This window comes from Cuculus canorus, chromosome Z (assembly GCF_017976375.1).
Source record: "Cuculus canorus isolate bCucCan1 chromosome Z, bCucCan1.pri, whole genome shotgun sequence".
NCBI lineage: Eukaryota > Metazoa > Chordata > Aves > Cuculiformes > Cuculidae > Cuculus > Cuculus canorus.
Window position 1 is genome coordinate 10,566,041 of NC_071441.1, and position 16,265 is coordinate 10,582,305.

The following is a 16,265-nucleotide window of genomic DNA, read 5'->3' on the forward strand; positions in this document are numbered from 1 at the left end:
CTACATGAGTAGATAAATAGTCTTTATCAATGAATTTTTCTTCACGAATGATATTTTTATATATGGAAAGGAGATGAGAGAATATGTAATAAACAGGCCATTTAGTTAGCTTGCAAACTGGAAAACTAGTATTTTTTTACATATTTCCTGTTTGTGTCTACAGAAGAGAATAACAAATCATCTTCTAAAGCAAAATACTTGAACTGCTTTAATATACCTGATAGGCTGCCTGTCCTTTCTAAGCTACTATAAGAAACAGTAGTTTTTTTTTTTACTTTACAGTGTCTGGGGAACAGCAGACTGTTCAAAACTGTAATGTTTCAATTGCAATCATTTACACATATATTTTCTTTTTCCTATCGGAGTTGAATGTAAGTCAAGGAGAATTTTAGAAGAAACAAATAGTATCTGTGAGCTGCTTGAAGATTGCACCACTCTGACACTATAGGAAATTCTTTAAGTTCTGTTGCAGCTAATTTCTGGGATTTTATTACTGCAAAATACCATAACTGAATAGTGGGTTCAAATAACTGGTTTGAAAGCATTTGGAATATATTGAAGGCCTTTCTGTTTTATTCTAATACTAGAAAGAATAGAAAATGTAATTTAAGTTTTTATGTAAGAGGGAAAAATACAGGTCATTTTTCATGAGTTATTATTTAACCCTTTCAATGGTAAAGCAAGATAATGAGGGGAAAAATGGTTTGTCTCAAGGTGGTAGGCACCATGGAGAAATGACTTGTCTCAAGCTAGTAGGCACTATGTCTGTGCTAACTCTATTTTAGTGCAGCTCGAATTCTAACATATGAAAATTGTGGAAATTTACAATTCAAAGTGTGTTTCATCAGGGAGAAATCCACAGATTGTTTTGACACTCAGTTAGAAATTCAGCATGAAGATGGACGTCTCATGAAATTTGCAGTTGCTGATTGAATTTATATTTCCATAAAGGCCATCAACAGTAGCAGCCTGCAGGGGAAGTGGGGCTAAAAATGACAAAAATCGTGAGACTAGCATTTTTAACTCAGTCTTATAATAGCAAATTACTTTTTATAAGGTCCTACACTGACCAGGATTAAAGAAAAATACAAGCAGCCAGAAGGCAATGGTTTCTCAGTTTAATTGATTTGAACTAAAAATGTCTGAATTTGATATTTAAATATATGTTTAGTCATCTGTACAGTATGTAAAAATGAAACTGCAAGTCAGAAGTGTTCTTGAAATGGAAACTAAGACTCTGACTGGTAATTACAGAAGATATATAATTCAGGTAGTCTTATTATATAATAAATTTGCAGGATTGAAAATGAGTAATATTGAAATATGCAAAAGTAGGTTATATTTATTAGGGGTGAAGATCTCATCTGTGGCCATGCTCTGTCTCATTCATTCACACACAGAGATGGGAGAGGATGTGTAAGATCTACATTTATTTTTCTAAGAAACAGCTCCTGTTACATTGATTATTAAAAAGCAAACCCGCATTTACAAAACCAAGTCCATGTTTTCAAAACAATTAGAAGTGCCCTTGAGACAAATGGTATAACAAAATTGAACAAATTTATGTTTTGTTTAGAGAGTTTTGTATATTACTGTCTGTGTTTTCATTCAAGGAACAATATGTATGTGTGTAAGGTTAAATATTTTTGAAGGGTCTTTTTTTTTGGCAGAAGCAGGATCATTATTACAGCCTTTGAAAGATTCTAACTCCCTTATCACCTTTGTTTCACAATACTTGTGCACTGTGAGACTATGGGAAGGCTTAATGTGCAGGTGTTTTCTTTCACCTGTGTTAGAGATTTATACATGCAACTCCCAATGCATAGCAAGGTAGCTATACCTAACAAGTTGTATTTGGAAGCCTTTTCCTCATGGTTAATAGTCTACATCTGTGCCACCCTATGCTGCAGTTCCATCATGTCTTGTGAGTTAAGGAGAGTCAACAAAAGTAAATCTTGAGGTCAGTGAACACCTAAGTAAATCCAGAAATTCTTAAGGGAGTTTGCCATAGCTGAGCAGTGCAGAGTTGTGCTGTAATGTGGTTCAACGCCAGTCATGTGTAGTCTTGGTGTCAGTAAGGTTTCTTAGTATATGGAGACATTTCGTAATGACAGTGTGACATCTTAATATAAAAATACAGGGCTCCCCTATCTTAGCTGCTCACACCAGAAAGAAATGAGTTAGAATTCTAATGAGATTAATTGAATAATTGCAATAATGAGAATCTCTATGAATGTCATTATTTCTGAGAGCTTTCACTTTAAAGATTAATTTGGTGAAGTGTAGTAAAATAGCTGTCTTTAATTTTGCTTCTGAAAATCAAAATACATTTTAGGCACCTGCAAGACTTTGATGTCCCTGGAAATGAAATTATTTGATCATAGAGTTCATTCGTATCACAGCTCATTCTTTTGGTGGTTGTAAACTCTGTGTATCAAACACTTATATTATGGTATTAGAAACTATGAAAATGTAAATATAGTGTTTCTTCATTTCTTTCACTGTCATCAGCATAAATGCTTTCGCGTAGAAACCTTTACATGTCCTTATAGGCTATGATAATTGCACTTAGTGCTTTAGCTTCTATAAACAGAAAAACACTCTAAAATCAATGGGCAAATAACTGAGTATATATATATTTGATAATTAAATGTTTGCATCCATGAAAGCACATGGACCTCAATTTGGTCTTTAGTCTAAAATTTGCTTAGTTAATCTGAAACTGTCTAAGTAGAAAACAGGGAAAACTGTTACGTGAGGACTGCATGCTGAGTTTTGCATATACATGTGTTTTTCTAATTTGCAAAGTGACCACATGAATTCTTGAAATTTGTGTAGAAAAACAAATTCATAGGTTGACTTGGGTCTAAAAACCTTTGGTTTCCAGGTAGTCCTTCGTCCATGTTGCTCCTATTTACCATTTTCCTGCTCGAAGTAGGTTTGAAAGAAGAGCATTGCTGCAGTACATCACTATGTGAAGTTTTTTTCTTCACTACCTATGCTATTCTGAGCTTACCAACCCCCCCTAAAAAGTATTTTTTTTACCTAGAATCAGTGGTATTGGAAAATACCATAACTACTGGGTATGCATCAGTCAGCTTTAAGAAACAAATTTTGAAGTAGAAGTTTAAAAGTAACCTAACAATGTAAATTAAGAGTTAAATCAGGCAAAAATTTTCAGCCGGTGAAAGGGAAATGATTCCACATTACTAATACTGATCCACTAAATTGTTGTACTTCCTGGTAAGTACTGTTTAATTCCCTTCTAAAGAAGTAACAGTTAACTTTGAAACACTTACTTTTCTTACAGCTCTAACTGAAGATTTATTCTATGAAGCATGAAAAACTAAATTTTGCAAACTTGAAATATTAAAAGCTATCCTATAAGAATTAGTATATAGCGTTCTTTTAGTTCTTTTGGAAAATATATTATTAAGTGTGCTTGCAATCTGTTTCCTATTTTTCACTTCATTATGTCTTTAAATATTAATAATATATTAAATTATGTAATGTGTATATAATAAAGATATATGAAAAGGCATACCTGAAATTTATTGTAAATATAAGCAAACTTGAACTTAAGGCAAAATACAGTGACAAATCTTTTTGACTAGTGTGTCAAGTGTCAAAGTGGAGTGTCAGAAATATGTTAGAATGTTGTTTCTAAACTAGTGTACATGACCGTATCTCATTTGTAGCATCCTGCTTTCAGACCTCACGTATTTTAAACAAATTACAATACAAGAGTAAAATCTACCCAGCTTCTTAGGCATCCTGAGGATCAAATACTATTGTAATAATTAATATAAATCACAAAACATGGGGCATTTCATCTTTTTTAGAGCTGAAATGACATTTTTTAATTCAAGATATTTTAATTGAGGGTTGATGCTGTAGAACAATATCATTTCTCATGTCAGTATCTACACCCTCACAGCCCTTCAAGTGCTTTATCTGAGAGCTGAGGAAAGGAGTCCCTGCTGCCGCTTTACCTGGTTGTGTCAATCCTAACTGTCTCATCTCACAAGACATATCTTTGCCATGAGGTTTTTTATACAAGTACAAAGCCCAGCTGTGAAAAGTGAATCCAGCTATATGGTGGAATAGCAGATGTTATCTCTTGGCAACCCTGGCAGTCTACCATTATCTATGTTTATTTACGTCTTCGTTACGTATCTTATTTCCTTGAAGACAGACAGTCTTTCTCTTGGCTCTAGGAGGCTACACTTAGCGGATAACCCTGCAAACCATTTGCATGTTCAAGTTCGTGCTGTAGTTGCTTCTCCTGTTGTATGAAAATTGTTTTCTCTTCTGCCTAGGAAGAGCTTTTGCTCTTTCCAAGGATCCCTGTTAGGCCTTGTCTTACCCATTGGGTTGTCTCTCTGAATCCGTGCTAACCTGTTCTTCCCTTTATCAGCCTTCCTTTCAATGTGGTGTTTTGGTGGTCGTGGCCCCAAGTAAAAATGTCAGTGAAATGCAGGATGGGGGGGCTACCAGGGTCCCGCACGTGGTGGTGTGGGATTCTGCCAGGGTGGCATCACTTTCAGACCCTGTTCTTGCCCTTCTTGTTGAGCTGTTACAACAGTCAGGATTTCTTCTGTTCTTCCTGAACCATATTTTAACCCATGTATTTCACCTTATGAGGGAACTGACAGGCCTTTTTGAACAGAGTGTGTACATCCAGTGAGCCTCTCTGTGCCATCCAGTGTGGCATTGCCGAGGGCATCAGGAGCTCAGTCTTGATCTGCTTGGATTTCCATCCACTCCAACTTCAGTGCTGTGCTGGCGCATATAGGAACTTTGACATGTTAGGAGCTTGGTTCACATCTTGCTTAGATGTGAACTGTGCAACAGCTATTGTGTAATTGCTTTATAGGGGAGAACAAGCAACTTAATTACAGTAGGAGTTTTTTGGTTGTTTTGTATTGATGTAAATGCATCCTACTTTATCTGATCCTGTATTTGTGGGCTTTCTGTTAGTGAAGGGCTAAGTGGGGGCTTATATGTATACACGCATTCTCTTATGTTCTCAAATGCTCTATTTTAGAGTTTATGAATAGTGCATGTGCAGTTTCAAAGGATAGTTTATAATTTACATGATAAAATAAGTAGCATATAACTTACAGGTTAAGAAATAATTTTTAATGCTGTTTAAAAGAAATGTCTGTAGGATAGGCATATACCTGAAATGGATAGTATATCTCAAAGGACAGGTTACTTCAGCTACTCTTCCTTTTCTTCAGAAGTCCACTACTTTCTTGACTGTGGCTGAAATACAAGTGTCCTCCCTTATACTCCGTAGTACTGCTATTCTTTAATCCTGTGCTTTACTCTTTCAAGTGCTATGCACAGTGTTAACTGTAATTGTGTTCAGACCTTGTATTTACTTTGCAAGTCTCAAGCCTGTAATCCTTTTATAAAATTTATTAGGATTTACTAAAAACCAGAAATAGCACTAACTCCTTGAGAATGTGGGTGCGGCTAGCTGTAATAATTCCATTTATTCTGAACAAAATGGAGATGGTAAATGAGTGTTTGCAAATTATTTATAATTGAAATATAATTAATCATCCAAACCAGACTGTAACATTGCTGTGTTGGGTCATACTGCTTAATTGAGGTTCACCACAGCTGTAACCTTCTTTTCATTTTATTTACAATTCATACCCTTGCTGTCACTTGCCCATTTCTCTTCCCTGCATGACTGCCTTTTTGTTTATCTTCCTGCCTTATGGTTTTATTTATAGAGTACAAGTTATTCTGCACTTTCTGTCTACTTACTAAGTTTCCTTTATACATGCTAGGCCCCCATTTTAAGCCATTTTTCATATGTGTACAGAAAATACTCAGTACTTCATTCTTCTTGTATTTATTCACATTTTAACAGTAATTGGTAGAAAACTGTTTCTTGAGTGGTAGATCAAGACAAACCAAAAGAACAGTTAGGGGAAAGCTTCCACATGCCAGAGAGTGAGCATCCATCAGCTCTCCAAGGAAATGTCATTTGTACTACTATCATTCACACTTTTGTTGCAGAAAGAATGTAATATTGCATATTTCTAGTAAGCTTATTGTCGATCGATTTATAAAACAACCGTTCTTTGTAAAGGCATAATGTGTTGGACTTCATGTGGCTTTGAGGTGGAAGGCACAAGGCTTTTCAGTGAGTAGGGAGAGGAAGTTGTGAGTGCATCCTGCTAGGAAGTGAAAAGAGCTTTGAGACTAGAGTGACAATGGGCATTTAGCTGAAAGTTTTTAAACATCTGTCTGCTAAATGAAATTGCTTCTCAGACTAACTACAAAAAAGGTATTTTTACCTGAGTCACCTGCCACGGTTTCAGATATAGCAGGCTACATAAGGTTTGCATGTACGTAAACATTCATAAAAGCCGTGGGCTCTGATCCCCCAGGAAGTTGTGGGTTTAGCGTTTTCAGACAAATTCCTTCCATGCAGCAAGATTAAATCTAGCCTTAAATATAACAGAAGACAAGGGAGCCACAAAGTTCTCTGGATCCAGATGTTCTACAGGGTCTTCTATACAGTCAAACAGGTGAAAAAATAATAGAAGACTCCTCTGCACGCATTCCCCATAACAATCCCCAAACCTCTAGCTCTAGCCAGACAGCAAGTAAAAACAAGCTCCAAATTCACTGCATCGTAAATGTTATAATTGAGTAAGCAGGTAAATACATGGAAACTTAAATATATCCACAACGTGAAAAGAGAACACAACACTATTGCCACACTGGGAGTAGGAAGGCAATCCTATGCAAATCCTATGCAAAAATTAAAAACATGTAGTTTAAACCTACTGGTAACAGAAGAGGAAGGCAGAACCTGAAGCCTGAATAACTCTATTAAATACTCGGTACAGCTATTCCATGCTGTTTCACAGAAAGATTAGTGAGCAGTGTGTATATGCTGATTCACTAGGACGCATATATTGAGAAATATTTTACTGTGACAAAGACCAAAAAAAGGTGATTGTTACAGTGATTACATTTTGAGTATGTCTTCCTTTAAAAAAGGGTCAAGAGCTGTACATAATAATATCTGTCCTAGTAAAAGTCCCTGCACAAGTTCAAGAACAACTTGTCTGGGAACATTTTCTAGGACAGATGTTGTACAACTTGTCCAGGAAAACTCTCAAACTTTTTTTTTTATTTACATCTGCCTATCAAGAACCTAAAGATTAAGAGGATGGTTTCGGAGTTTCTATAAATGCAAACATTCCCTGACAAACTGGTAGGTGGTACTGGAACTTTGGCTCCAGGGTTGAAAAGCGATGAACAGTCACAAAAAAAGTCCACATGTGATACCTGTTAATGAGGCCAAAGAGAAGGGAAAGAGTTAAAAAAAAAAAGACACTAATACATGCTAGATTAGGTCTTTTTTGTTAATTTAAAAATGAAGTAGTACTTTATTTTATCTTTTGTAAAGTATAAAGGTATGTGTTTGACATAATACATTATGCGTTTCCTCAAAACTTAAGAGATATCCTGAAAACATGGTTCAATTCTCAGTGAGAAATGACAACTTCATAACTCGGTATCCGATCGCATACACAACCAGATGAATGACAGAAGCTTCAATAGCAAATCCTTAGCATAGGTAACTGCAGTGCAAAACTGCATGTTATAAAGGTGCATGCTCCTCTAATAGTTAAACGAATTTGCATTGTTTTGAAAGTGGATGTCTCGGATCCTGGTTCTCTTGAGGTTAATGGAAATCAGAACCATAGAACAAAGCAGCCCATGACCTTGCTTACTGCTCTTAAAAATTGAAATGAGTTTCTAATCTGATTTTAGAAAGCATGAGTTTTAGATTACCTCAAGTAGATCAGTTGTTGGAGAGAATATAACTAGATGCATAAAAGGTAGCTGTTGAATGCAAATACTAAACTTTTTTAGTGTACTATGTTTATTGTATGGTTAAATATAAAGAACCAATGAAAATTATTCATTTGCCACTTAGCAAAAACTAACTTCATAGAATCTAAATTTTGAAAAAAAGAAAATCTGATTTCTTTGAGATAAAAGTATTATATTACAATGTTGACACCTTTCGTAAGGTGATGATTATTACTGCAGAAATACTGGATTACTGACCATAAGGTAACACGAAGGTGGTCACCATTGAACAGAGTGCCAAAGCTAGAAATCTCTTCCAAGGAGGGATCTAGGCTTGCACAAATCAATGTTCACTTTTAAAAGGGTGGTTTTTCATTTTATTCACAACAACCTTTTTTTTATTCCCTTCTGCAGTAGAGAATTTCACATCTTGCTCTCAAGGTGATGCGCCAGTCCTGCGTCATACAGAGTACTAGAGCACTTTTTTGTTGTCTCTCTACAAGCAGTTCTTTCACTGCTTTGTGTGAAAAGCTACTGATTGCTTAGTTGCTTTGTTAACTTAAGTACTTAATATTCAGCAAAACCTAGAGTTTTCTGAGTTGTTAGCAGACAGGGGAAAGAAATAGGGGATCCATTCTGTTGAGCTTTGTAAGATATTGCTGAATGTTTTTTTAGAAAACTTAGCTTTGGGTAGGTAAAGCTTATATTACTGGTGATGCAATAACATAGTCTTGGTGAATGAAGTACAGTAAAATTTCTTCAAAGTGGATAATGTTTCAGTAAATAAGTACAGTTTAAAAATGCTTGTTTCTTCATAAAGTTTACAGACATGCTGTGCAACTTAAATTTAATCATAGAATAGTTTGGATTGGAAGAGACGATAAAGATGATCCAGTTCCAACCACCCTGCGATGGGCATCTCCAGGGATGGGGCAGCCACAACTTCCTGGGCAACCTGTGCCAGTGCCTCACCACCCTCATCATGGAGAAATTCCTCCTTATGTCTAATCTAAATCTTCCTCCCTCCAGTTCAAAGCCATTCGTTCTCATCCTTTAACTCCATGCCTTTGTAAAAAGTCCGTCCCCAGCTTTCGTGTAGCCCCTTCAGGTACTGGAAGGTTGCTCTAAGCTGTCCTTGGAGCCTTCTCTTCTCCAGGCTGAGCAACCCTCACTCTCTCAGCCTGTCCTTATAGCAGAGGTGCTCCAGCCCCTTTGTTTAAATAAACAAAGGCTGCATATTCAGTCTGTGCATTTTTAAAAAAAAAATTTCTTTTCCTCTAAGTAATTAACAGAGTGTTTCTTCCACGGAGTCTTACCACGCACAGTGCAAATCAGCAAGCCCAAAGAGTCCTGGTGCTGGGTTCTCATGAACATCAGATTTGTGCAGTATGAATGGGAATTATGAATTGTTATACATACATTACATATCTAATGTTTCAAGAAATTGATATGGGAAGAACATAACTTGGTTATAGAACAATACAAGTTTGATGTTATTCATTATTTAACTTTATTTTGATCTGGAACTTCTTCAGTAGGTTTTTTTCTTAATGCAAATGTGAATACATCAGATTTAGTGACTGCAGTGGAAAATACTAAAATGTTTTGTCTGTGAAAACGGGTCTTTTCCTTTGTTTGAAGAAATGGAAAAATTAAAATACTCATTTGATAACATCTGTGCATATTTACCATGTGTTTATTCTCAAGGGTTCAGAGTCTATAGACAAGGCTGTAGAAATTTAGGAAAAAAATCCTTTAAGTCCTTTGCTATCCCTTCACATTTCACTTAATATTTCCTTTGCTTGTTTTGGCTACCTCTTTCTCATGCCAGCAGGCTGCCTAATTTCTGTTAAATGCTTGTTTTCAGGCTGTTATACAAATTCACTTCAGCCATCACTTGTCGACTTTCAGACAGACTGGGACTGAAAGGCTTAGGGAAAATATGTACAGTAAGAAAGTATGTAAAGCTAAAATATGTAATTACTGTATCACTTGCTGAAAGATCTGTCCATTACTCAGACTTCTTGTCCATTTTGCCTGCTTGTGACTCCTGTGAAGTTGCAAATCTTGGCTACCTCCATGGTTTGTGTAAATTATGTATATGAGTATTCTATGTGAGCATTCTGTACATCTGGAAAATTCTTTCTGAAGTAACGTGCTTTTTATTTTATGAGTTACTGGCTGTTATTTTTTCTATATGCTGTGCTCTATATAACCCTAGTCTGAAGTATTAATGGTTCTTCTACATTTCTAAGATCTAGTGGTCACATAAAAATGAGGTTAAAGTTAGTATATAGTGCGTCTTACATTCCTGTCTGTCGTTGCTTCATATCTGTACACTCAGAAATGAAGTTTCTTGAGTTGCAGTAGCAAAAGCCACAGTATTTATTTGAAAACATGGAAATTAATTGATCAGTATAAAGTAAAATAGTCAATATATTTAGTATGGAAGAACACAGCTTCTCTAAACTGTAAGAGGTTTTAATGACATCTAAAGAGGCCTCTGATGTTCACTGAAAGGTCTATGTAAATTATTTGCCAGTTGTGGTCTGCCAAAAGAAAGCTAGGGGATGATGTAAATTGGACAGTTGCAGTTAATTAGGGCAGTGTGTATTACAAATGCAGAGAGGCTTGAAAGTCACCAACACTACTGTGTGATGATTCTTCGAAGTAATGTGTTTGGGAAAGATTTTTTGAGTTTGGCTGTACGGTGTGATTTGAATGTGGGATCTGGAGAATTTAATTTTTTTCATGTTTTATGGAAGCTTGCAGTAGAATAAAAAATGGTGTAATTTGTTAAAAGCAGACTAGTTAAAAATATAACATATAACATCAATCAAAAGTGGTAGTAGCAGGTAGAAAAATACACTTCTTCATTACTTTTCCTTATGTCACTTTACCAAGACTGTCCTACCCGTGCAGGACTGAAACCATGGGCAGTTTTTTAAACGGTGCTGTGCTAACAGTAAAATCTAGTGACTTTCTGACAAGGATGAACAATGTAATTCTGAGACAGAAGTAAACACATTATTATTATAGACCGGTCTTCAGATTTTCTGGAAATCTCTATGGGAAGAGAGTAATATTGTGGTTTTGTTTTGCTATAAGAGCTTGAGAAATTGATTTATCCATAGCATTGTTGGAGGGAAATTATTTTAGAACAAGTGTATGAAGTATAATATCTTCAGCATATAGGATTTGTGTACTTATAAAACAAATAAGTATAAATCATGTAACTTTCAACACTGATTAAGTATATCTAAAGTTGGAGATTAAAGTGTGCTACACTGTTGTCTTTGCCTGATGGCATACCTCTGAGACAGTAAAAATGTTGCATGGCTTGAAAATAAAAAGAAATATTAGAAAGCTAAAGAAGATACTTTAAAAAGTAATTGCAAAAATTCTGTACAAATTCTTACTTTACTGCATTAAATACTTAATAATGAACAATAATATGCCATTTAGCTATTAACTAGAGATGGGTGAATTGTAACTCCTGCCTACTATCAGTTCTAAAATAACTTCCTTTGAAGTACTTGTTGAAAGCGTGCTGAAGGAATGAACTGCATTAATCACATCAATATGAAAAAGAAAAAATCTGTAGATATTTTTTGGTGTTTCCTGAAAATGTCAAATTTCTACATATTAGCCTCCCAGGAAGAGAAAAAAAACTGCTGTTAGGGTTGTTTTTTTCTTTTCTCCCTGTGAGGGATGGGAGTCTTGCACATCTTTCCAATATCTGCTAATTCAAAAAGCAAATTGAAATATCCTTTCATAGGTGAAAGTTGAAGTGGTTAAGAATTTATTTTTTTAATCTGAGATATATGCTATCTGTTCCACTGTGGAATAGCATGATATCTGACAGTCAGTCTGCTGTGTGCTACGTCACCCATTGAACCTTAACTCCTCCTCTTTGGCAACCGTAGAGTCTGTGGGTGGGATAGATATTGTAAGGGTCCCGTTACAATGTACTGAATGTTCACTATCAGAGAGGCACCTACTGGTTTTTGGGTTTTAACATCTGTTCAAGCATATGTGAAAAGGCTCACATGTACAGAGCAGTTGCGAGTGATTGGGGATGATGTGGGCTGATCACTAACCTGGGAACCGCAGTGCTGGCTTTTTACTCAAAAACGACATCAAGTTTCTGATTCCTTCCCAGCCATGATGTGGAAGATATCCAGGTGAAGGAAAAACAATCAATAGAAAACTGATTGACAGTTCTTCAGAGAAGCAGTCTCAAAAGGAGCAATAGATAGAGGTGGATAACTTAGGTTGAAATATAGTTCTTATTAATAATGCAAGTCAACTGTAGAACATGCAGGCGTTTAAGTTACTGATACACACAGTATTTCAAATTGACATCTAGATGGTAATAATTTTGTTATTATTTTAATCCTTTGTTTTTATTGTGTAGAAATCATTGCATTTGTATGAATAAGTACAGTTTTTTCAAAATAATAATCAACAATTTAAATGCTATAAAGCAGTTTGTTTAGCTGCCTTTTTTTCTGTTTTTTTCTATAGGGCAGATTATACCAGAAAGAAGATTTGTGGAAGCAATAAATCGTCAACCATATCAGTATGAAATGGGTGATTTTCCAACAGAATGGGAAGGTAAATCCCAAATACTTTGGTTTTATTTCATGATAATTTTGCCACTGAATGTAGCTTCAGTATTTGTAGTAGAAAGCCTGGCTATGTGGATAGGTTGTCTGTTATCTTTCGTTTTGAGTAATGCAGGCTTTTTTTAACTGCATACTTATTACGAATTCTTAAAGTAACCACTTTACAAATAGGATAAATTATGTTTAGGAAATCGCTATTTGATAGAAATGTAAATATGGCCTGTATGATGATGACTTTCCCCTATTAAATGTGAAAATACTTGTGCTGAGGATAGATCTGGTAAAATAACCAAAACTAAATGTGTTAAACTTCCCAATTACACCCTCACTGCAATGTTGATTTGTACGTCACCTGAACTATTGGTGACCTGGTGATGGTTTGGTTTTTTTTCATGGTGGTATTTGGTTTACTGTACTTTTCCTTGCACAATATTTTAGGGAGTTGAAGAACCTGGCAGTCATTAACCATTTTTTCCCTCTGTTACTGGTGAAAATCGTGGCTGAAAATTTGAGACATAGAAAGAGGAGAAGGCCATTAGGATTAGCTGAGCAGCCCTTGGAGAAAGAGGGGAAGCAGAGAGAGGAGTATGTGTTGGTCCTTGAGGCTGTAGGAGCTTGAACCAAGTGTGTGGCTTAAAATGCTCTGTAGCATAAGCAAGGAACCCCTGAAATAGTAGATAGTCTATCCATCATTCAGTGTGCTTTTGGGGGTAAATAATATCTAGGCACCTTGGAGAAGTTAGTGTGTTTAAAGCAAACAAACATCTTCATTTTAAGCAATATGTAGTTAAACTGTGTAATTCCTTGTCATTGAATGCTTTGCTTGCTAGAAGCTTGTGTGAAGTTTAAAAGAATTATTAGTAGTAAGATCCTTCTCATACACAGACATCACTGTGGTTCAGTTTGTCAATGAGCTGCAAATTAATGGAGGCTGCAGTCTGTTTTGAGGAAATACCACAATATACTTGCTTTGCCTCATTCTCTTTCCTTTGTGCTCACTGTTGGCCTCCGAGGGAGATGATACTGAGCTAAGAAAACTTTGGTCCTAATATAGCTCTTCCTGGAATAAATAGAGAAATACCAGATGTTCCCATCTTGCATTTTATCATTGTCCTTACAATGATTCCCGTGATATATGTTTTTTTTTGTGACTGGCTAAGGCTGGTATTAACAGCTAAAAGCTTCTCAAAGAAGTTTCAACTATCTTAGCAGCGTTTACCAACTGTGGTGAAACTACAACAGGTTCTGTCTTCTACTGCCACAGTTGGCTGGCAAGTCTTAAACTAGTTAGTTGGTTCTTGTTTTTTATCAATCCAAAATAGCCATCTCTTGAAGGAAAGCAGCAGCCTGGTAGGCTTGTCCTTCCTAAATCATCTGGTGATTCAATAGGTTACCCACCTAATCCCACTCTGAAAGTCTGCTTCCTCATCCAAAAATTCTTCAGCCACTGGTGGTTACCTTAACTCTGTGTGACTGTCATGCAATTGGTCTTCACTCAAACACTGAGAAGCATGTATAAAACCTCAGGTAACTCTGCTCTGCTGTGAATGAATTGTCATCGGAGACCTGCTGCTGCCTTTTAGGAATTGAAAAATGCAATCCAGTAGTCTTTATCTGCACTTGACTGCAATTAACAGGAGACAGCATGGACAGTCAGGCTGTCTCAGGTGGAAGTGGGCTAATAACCCTTTCACAAAGCATCTTAGACTGTTTCAACCAACTTGCTCTATGAACCTGTTTCTTAGGACTGCTGGAATCACTGTAGCGCTAATAAGCCTGCTCTGTCTCTCTCTTCAGAAACCTCAGCACAAATTCATGTCACTTGAGAGTGTGGTGCGCAGGAGGGTGCAGCTGTCTGGAGGGATGTTTTTGACAAGTACAGGAGCCTTGGAGTCAATGGTTAGGTACCCTGCAGCATGGACTTGCCTAAAAAGATGCAGCTGCCAGACCTGAGATGCACTTTTGCAAGTCAAGACACCTTAGTCGGGCTTGTTTTAAAGAAGAAAGGACCATTGACTAGTCCTATTTTTATGAGCTGCGTTTACACTTTTTAATGTGTAACTTCCTCATCTTTGTAACTGGTTGGGCTTTTTGTTTTTTTTACTTTGTGATTGTGTCATCACCAAATAGGAAGAATTCATGGGGAAAAGGAATATTTACAGTACGCTGACAAGTAGCAGTCTTTTCCTCTGAAGTATTGAGTTTCTCTAGAAACAGAGAAAAGATACATGTATCTTTTTTTCTCTCGTGCCTTTCTTTAACCAGAATGGAGTGTGTAACGCATGTTTCTGACAGATAAAGTATGAGAATTCTGCATACAAGACTAACCAGTATGTTTTTGTCCAATACTGATTTAAACATTATAAACAGTTTTGTGGAAGTATAATCTAATTTAAAAAAGCTAAAACTTAGTTCTGCTGTGTGTATAGAGACTGTTCAAAGAACTACTGTGCTATGTTTTGGGATGTGAATTAGGGATGTGGGATGTTCTGAAGTTCAGTTTATCGCTGCTTCTTTTCTGCATTGTGTAAAATGAAAAATTCTCTGTAAGAATTGAGAAAGAATGGAAAGAGTAGAGAGTTCAAATAATACAATAGAAGGCAGTTTCAAGTGTGGGAACAGTTTAACACAAGGTTTGTAGGCACAGTTTGCTGAAAGGCTCATCACAATTCTGTCCGTGTTTTTTCTGCTTTAAGATAGGTCTAGATGTTTCCGAGGCCCACAAAACCTGTGATGAACTTTCACTCTGCATCTTCTGCCCAGACCTTTGAACATTTCCCAATGCATTCTTCCTGTGGGTTTTCGCTTTATAACTGGTATTGTTGTGGATGCTGATCATTCCAGCAAATAGTCCGAGACTTTGCAGAAGGATTTCTAAAATATTTGCTCTTTTCTCTGAACAGTAGAAGATGAATATAAGGTTAGAAGGCTGTATAAGTTTTCTTACTTATCTTTTCTCTTTGCTCTTGGAAATTATTTTGATTTTTAGTGTTCTAAATCCTGTTTGCTGGGCACATGGAACCTTCTCTCCGAATCCCATGTAAGCATTGTTTCAGTTTCGGCTGGTTCAGCAATAGCAGTCTCCTTACCTACCCTTTTCAGGCTTTTCCCTTTAAGGGCAGTGCTAAAGTTTCTGTTGCCTTGGGGTCTGCAGAGACCTGTTGTCTTTATTCTACCAGGACTCATTTTTTTCACTTGTGGATAATCCTTAATGGTTACCTGTTTAAAAGCAGTCATCTCAGCACCCTTTCCTTCTCCTTGTTTCCCTACATCACCCTGTGTGACTAGAAAATAAACCTCCTGTGACGGAGTTGAATAAAGCTACTGTCCCTGGAAATACTTAAGGGCGTGAGTTGTCTGAGGAGAACAACTCGTGAGTTGTCTGAGGAGAACGTGAACTAGACCAGGGACAAAGGATTATTTAAGGGGTGGGAACAGGCTGTAGTGAAATTTGAGGAGGGTCTGAGTTAAATCTCACTGTATATCTAAGACATTCAGCCTGGACAGGTGGTAAACTAAGGGGCTGATTTCAGCGCTGTGTTTATCGAGTTATAAACATGTATTAAGGTAGCCAAGACCAAGTAGAAAGCTATCAAGCATGTAGATAAACCAATCATCCAGATTACAGACTCGGTCTGTGTAAGCTGTTTCTCAGACTCCAGAGACATGTTTGTGCATCAGTCATGGGAGTTTACTGAATACAGGGCTGGGTGCTTACTCCTGAAGGGTTTCACTGGAGTTTTGCTCATGAAGATGTTAGTTTTAAGTGCTGCACAGGATTAAAAT

The 16,265-nt window shown here is 36.5% G+C and overlaps 1 protein-coding gene across 12 annotated transcripts in view; it reads left to right on the forward strand.

Annotated features, from left to right (window-relative positions):
* Positions 1-16,265, forward strand: part of NDUFAF2 (NADH:ubiquinone oxidoreductase complex assembly factor 2) — a 135,296-nt gene that overhangs the window by 17,728 nt on the left and 101,303 nt on the right. For all 12 annotated transcript variants that reach the window (XM_009559598.2, XM_054055411.1, XM_054055417.1 and 9 more), the window contains one exon: positions 12,379-12,468. In XM_009559598.2, coding sequence (XP_009557893.2) covers positions 12,379-12,468 — 90 coding nt within the window. The remainder of the gene's footprint in view (positions 1-12,378; positions 12,469-16,265) is intronic.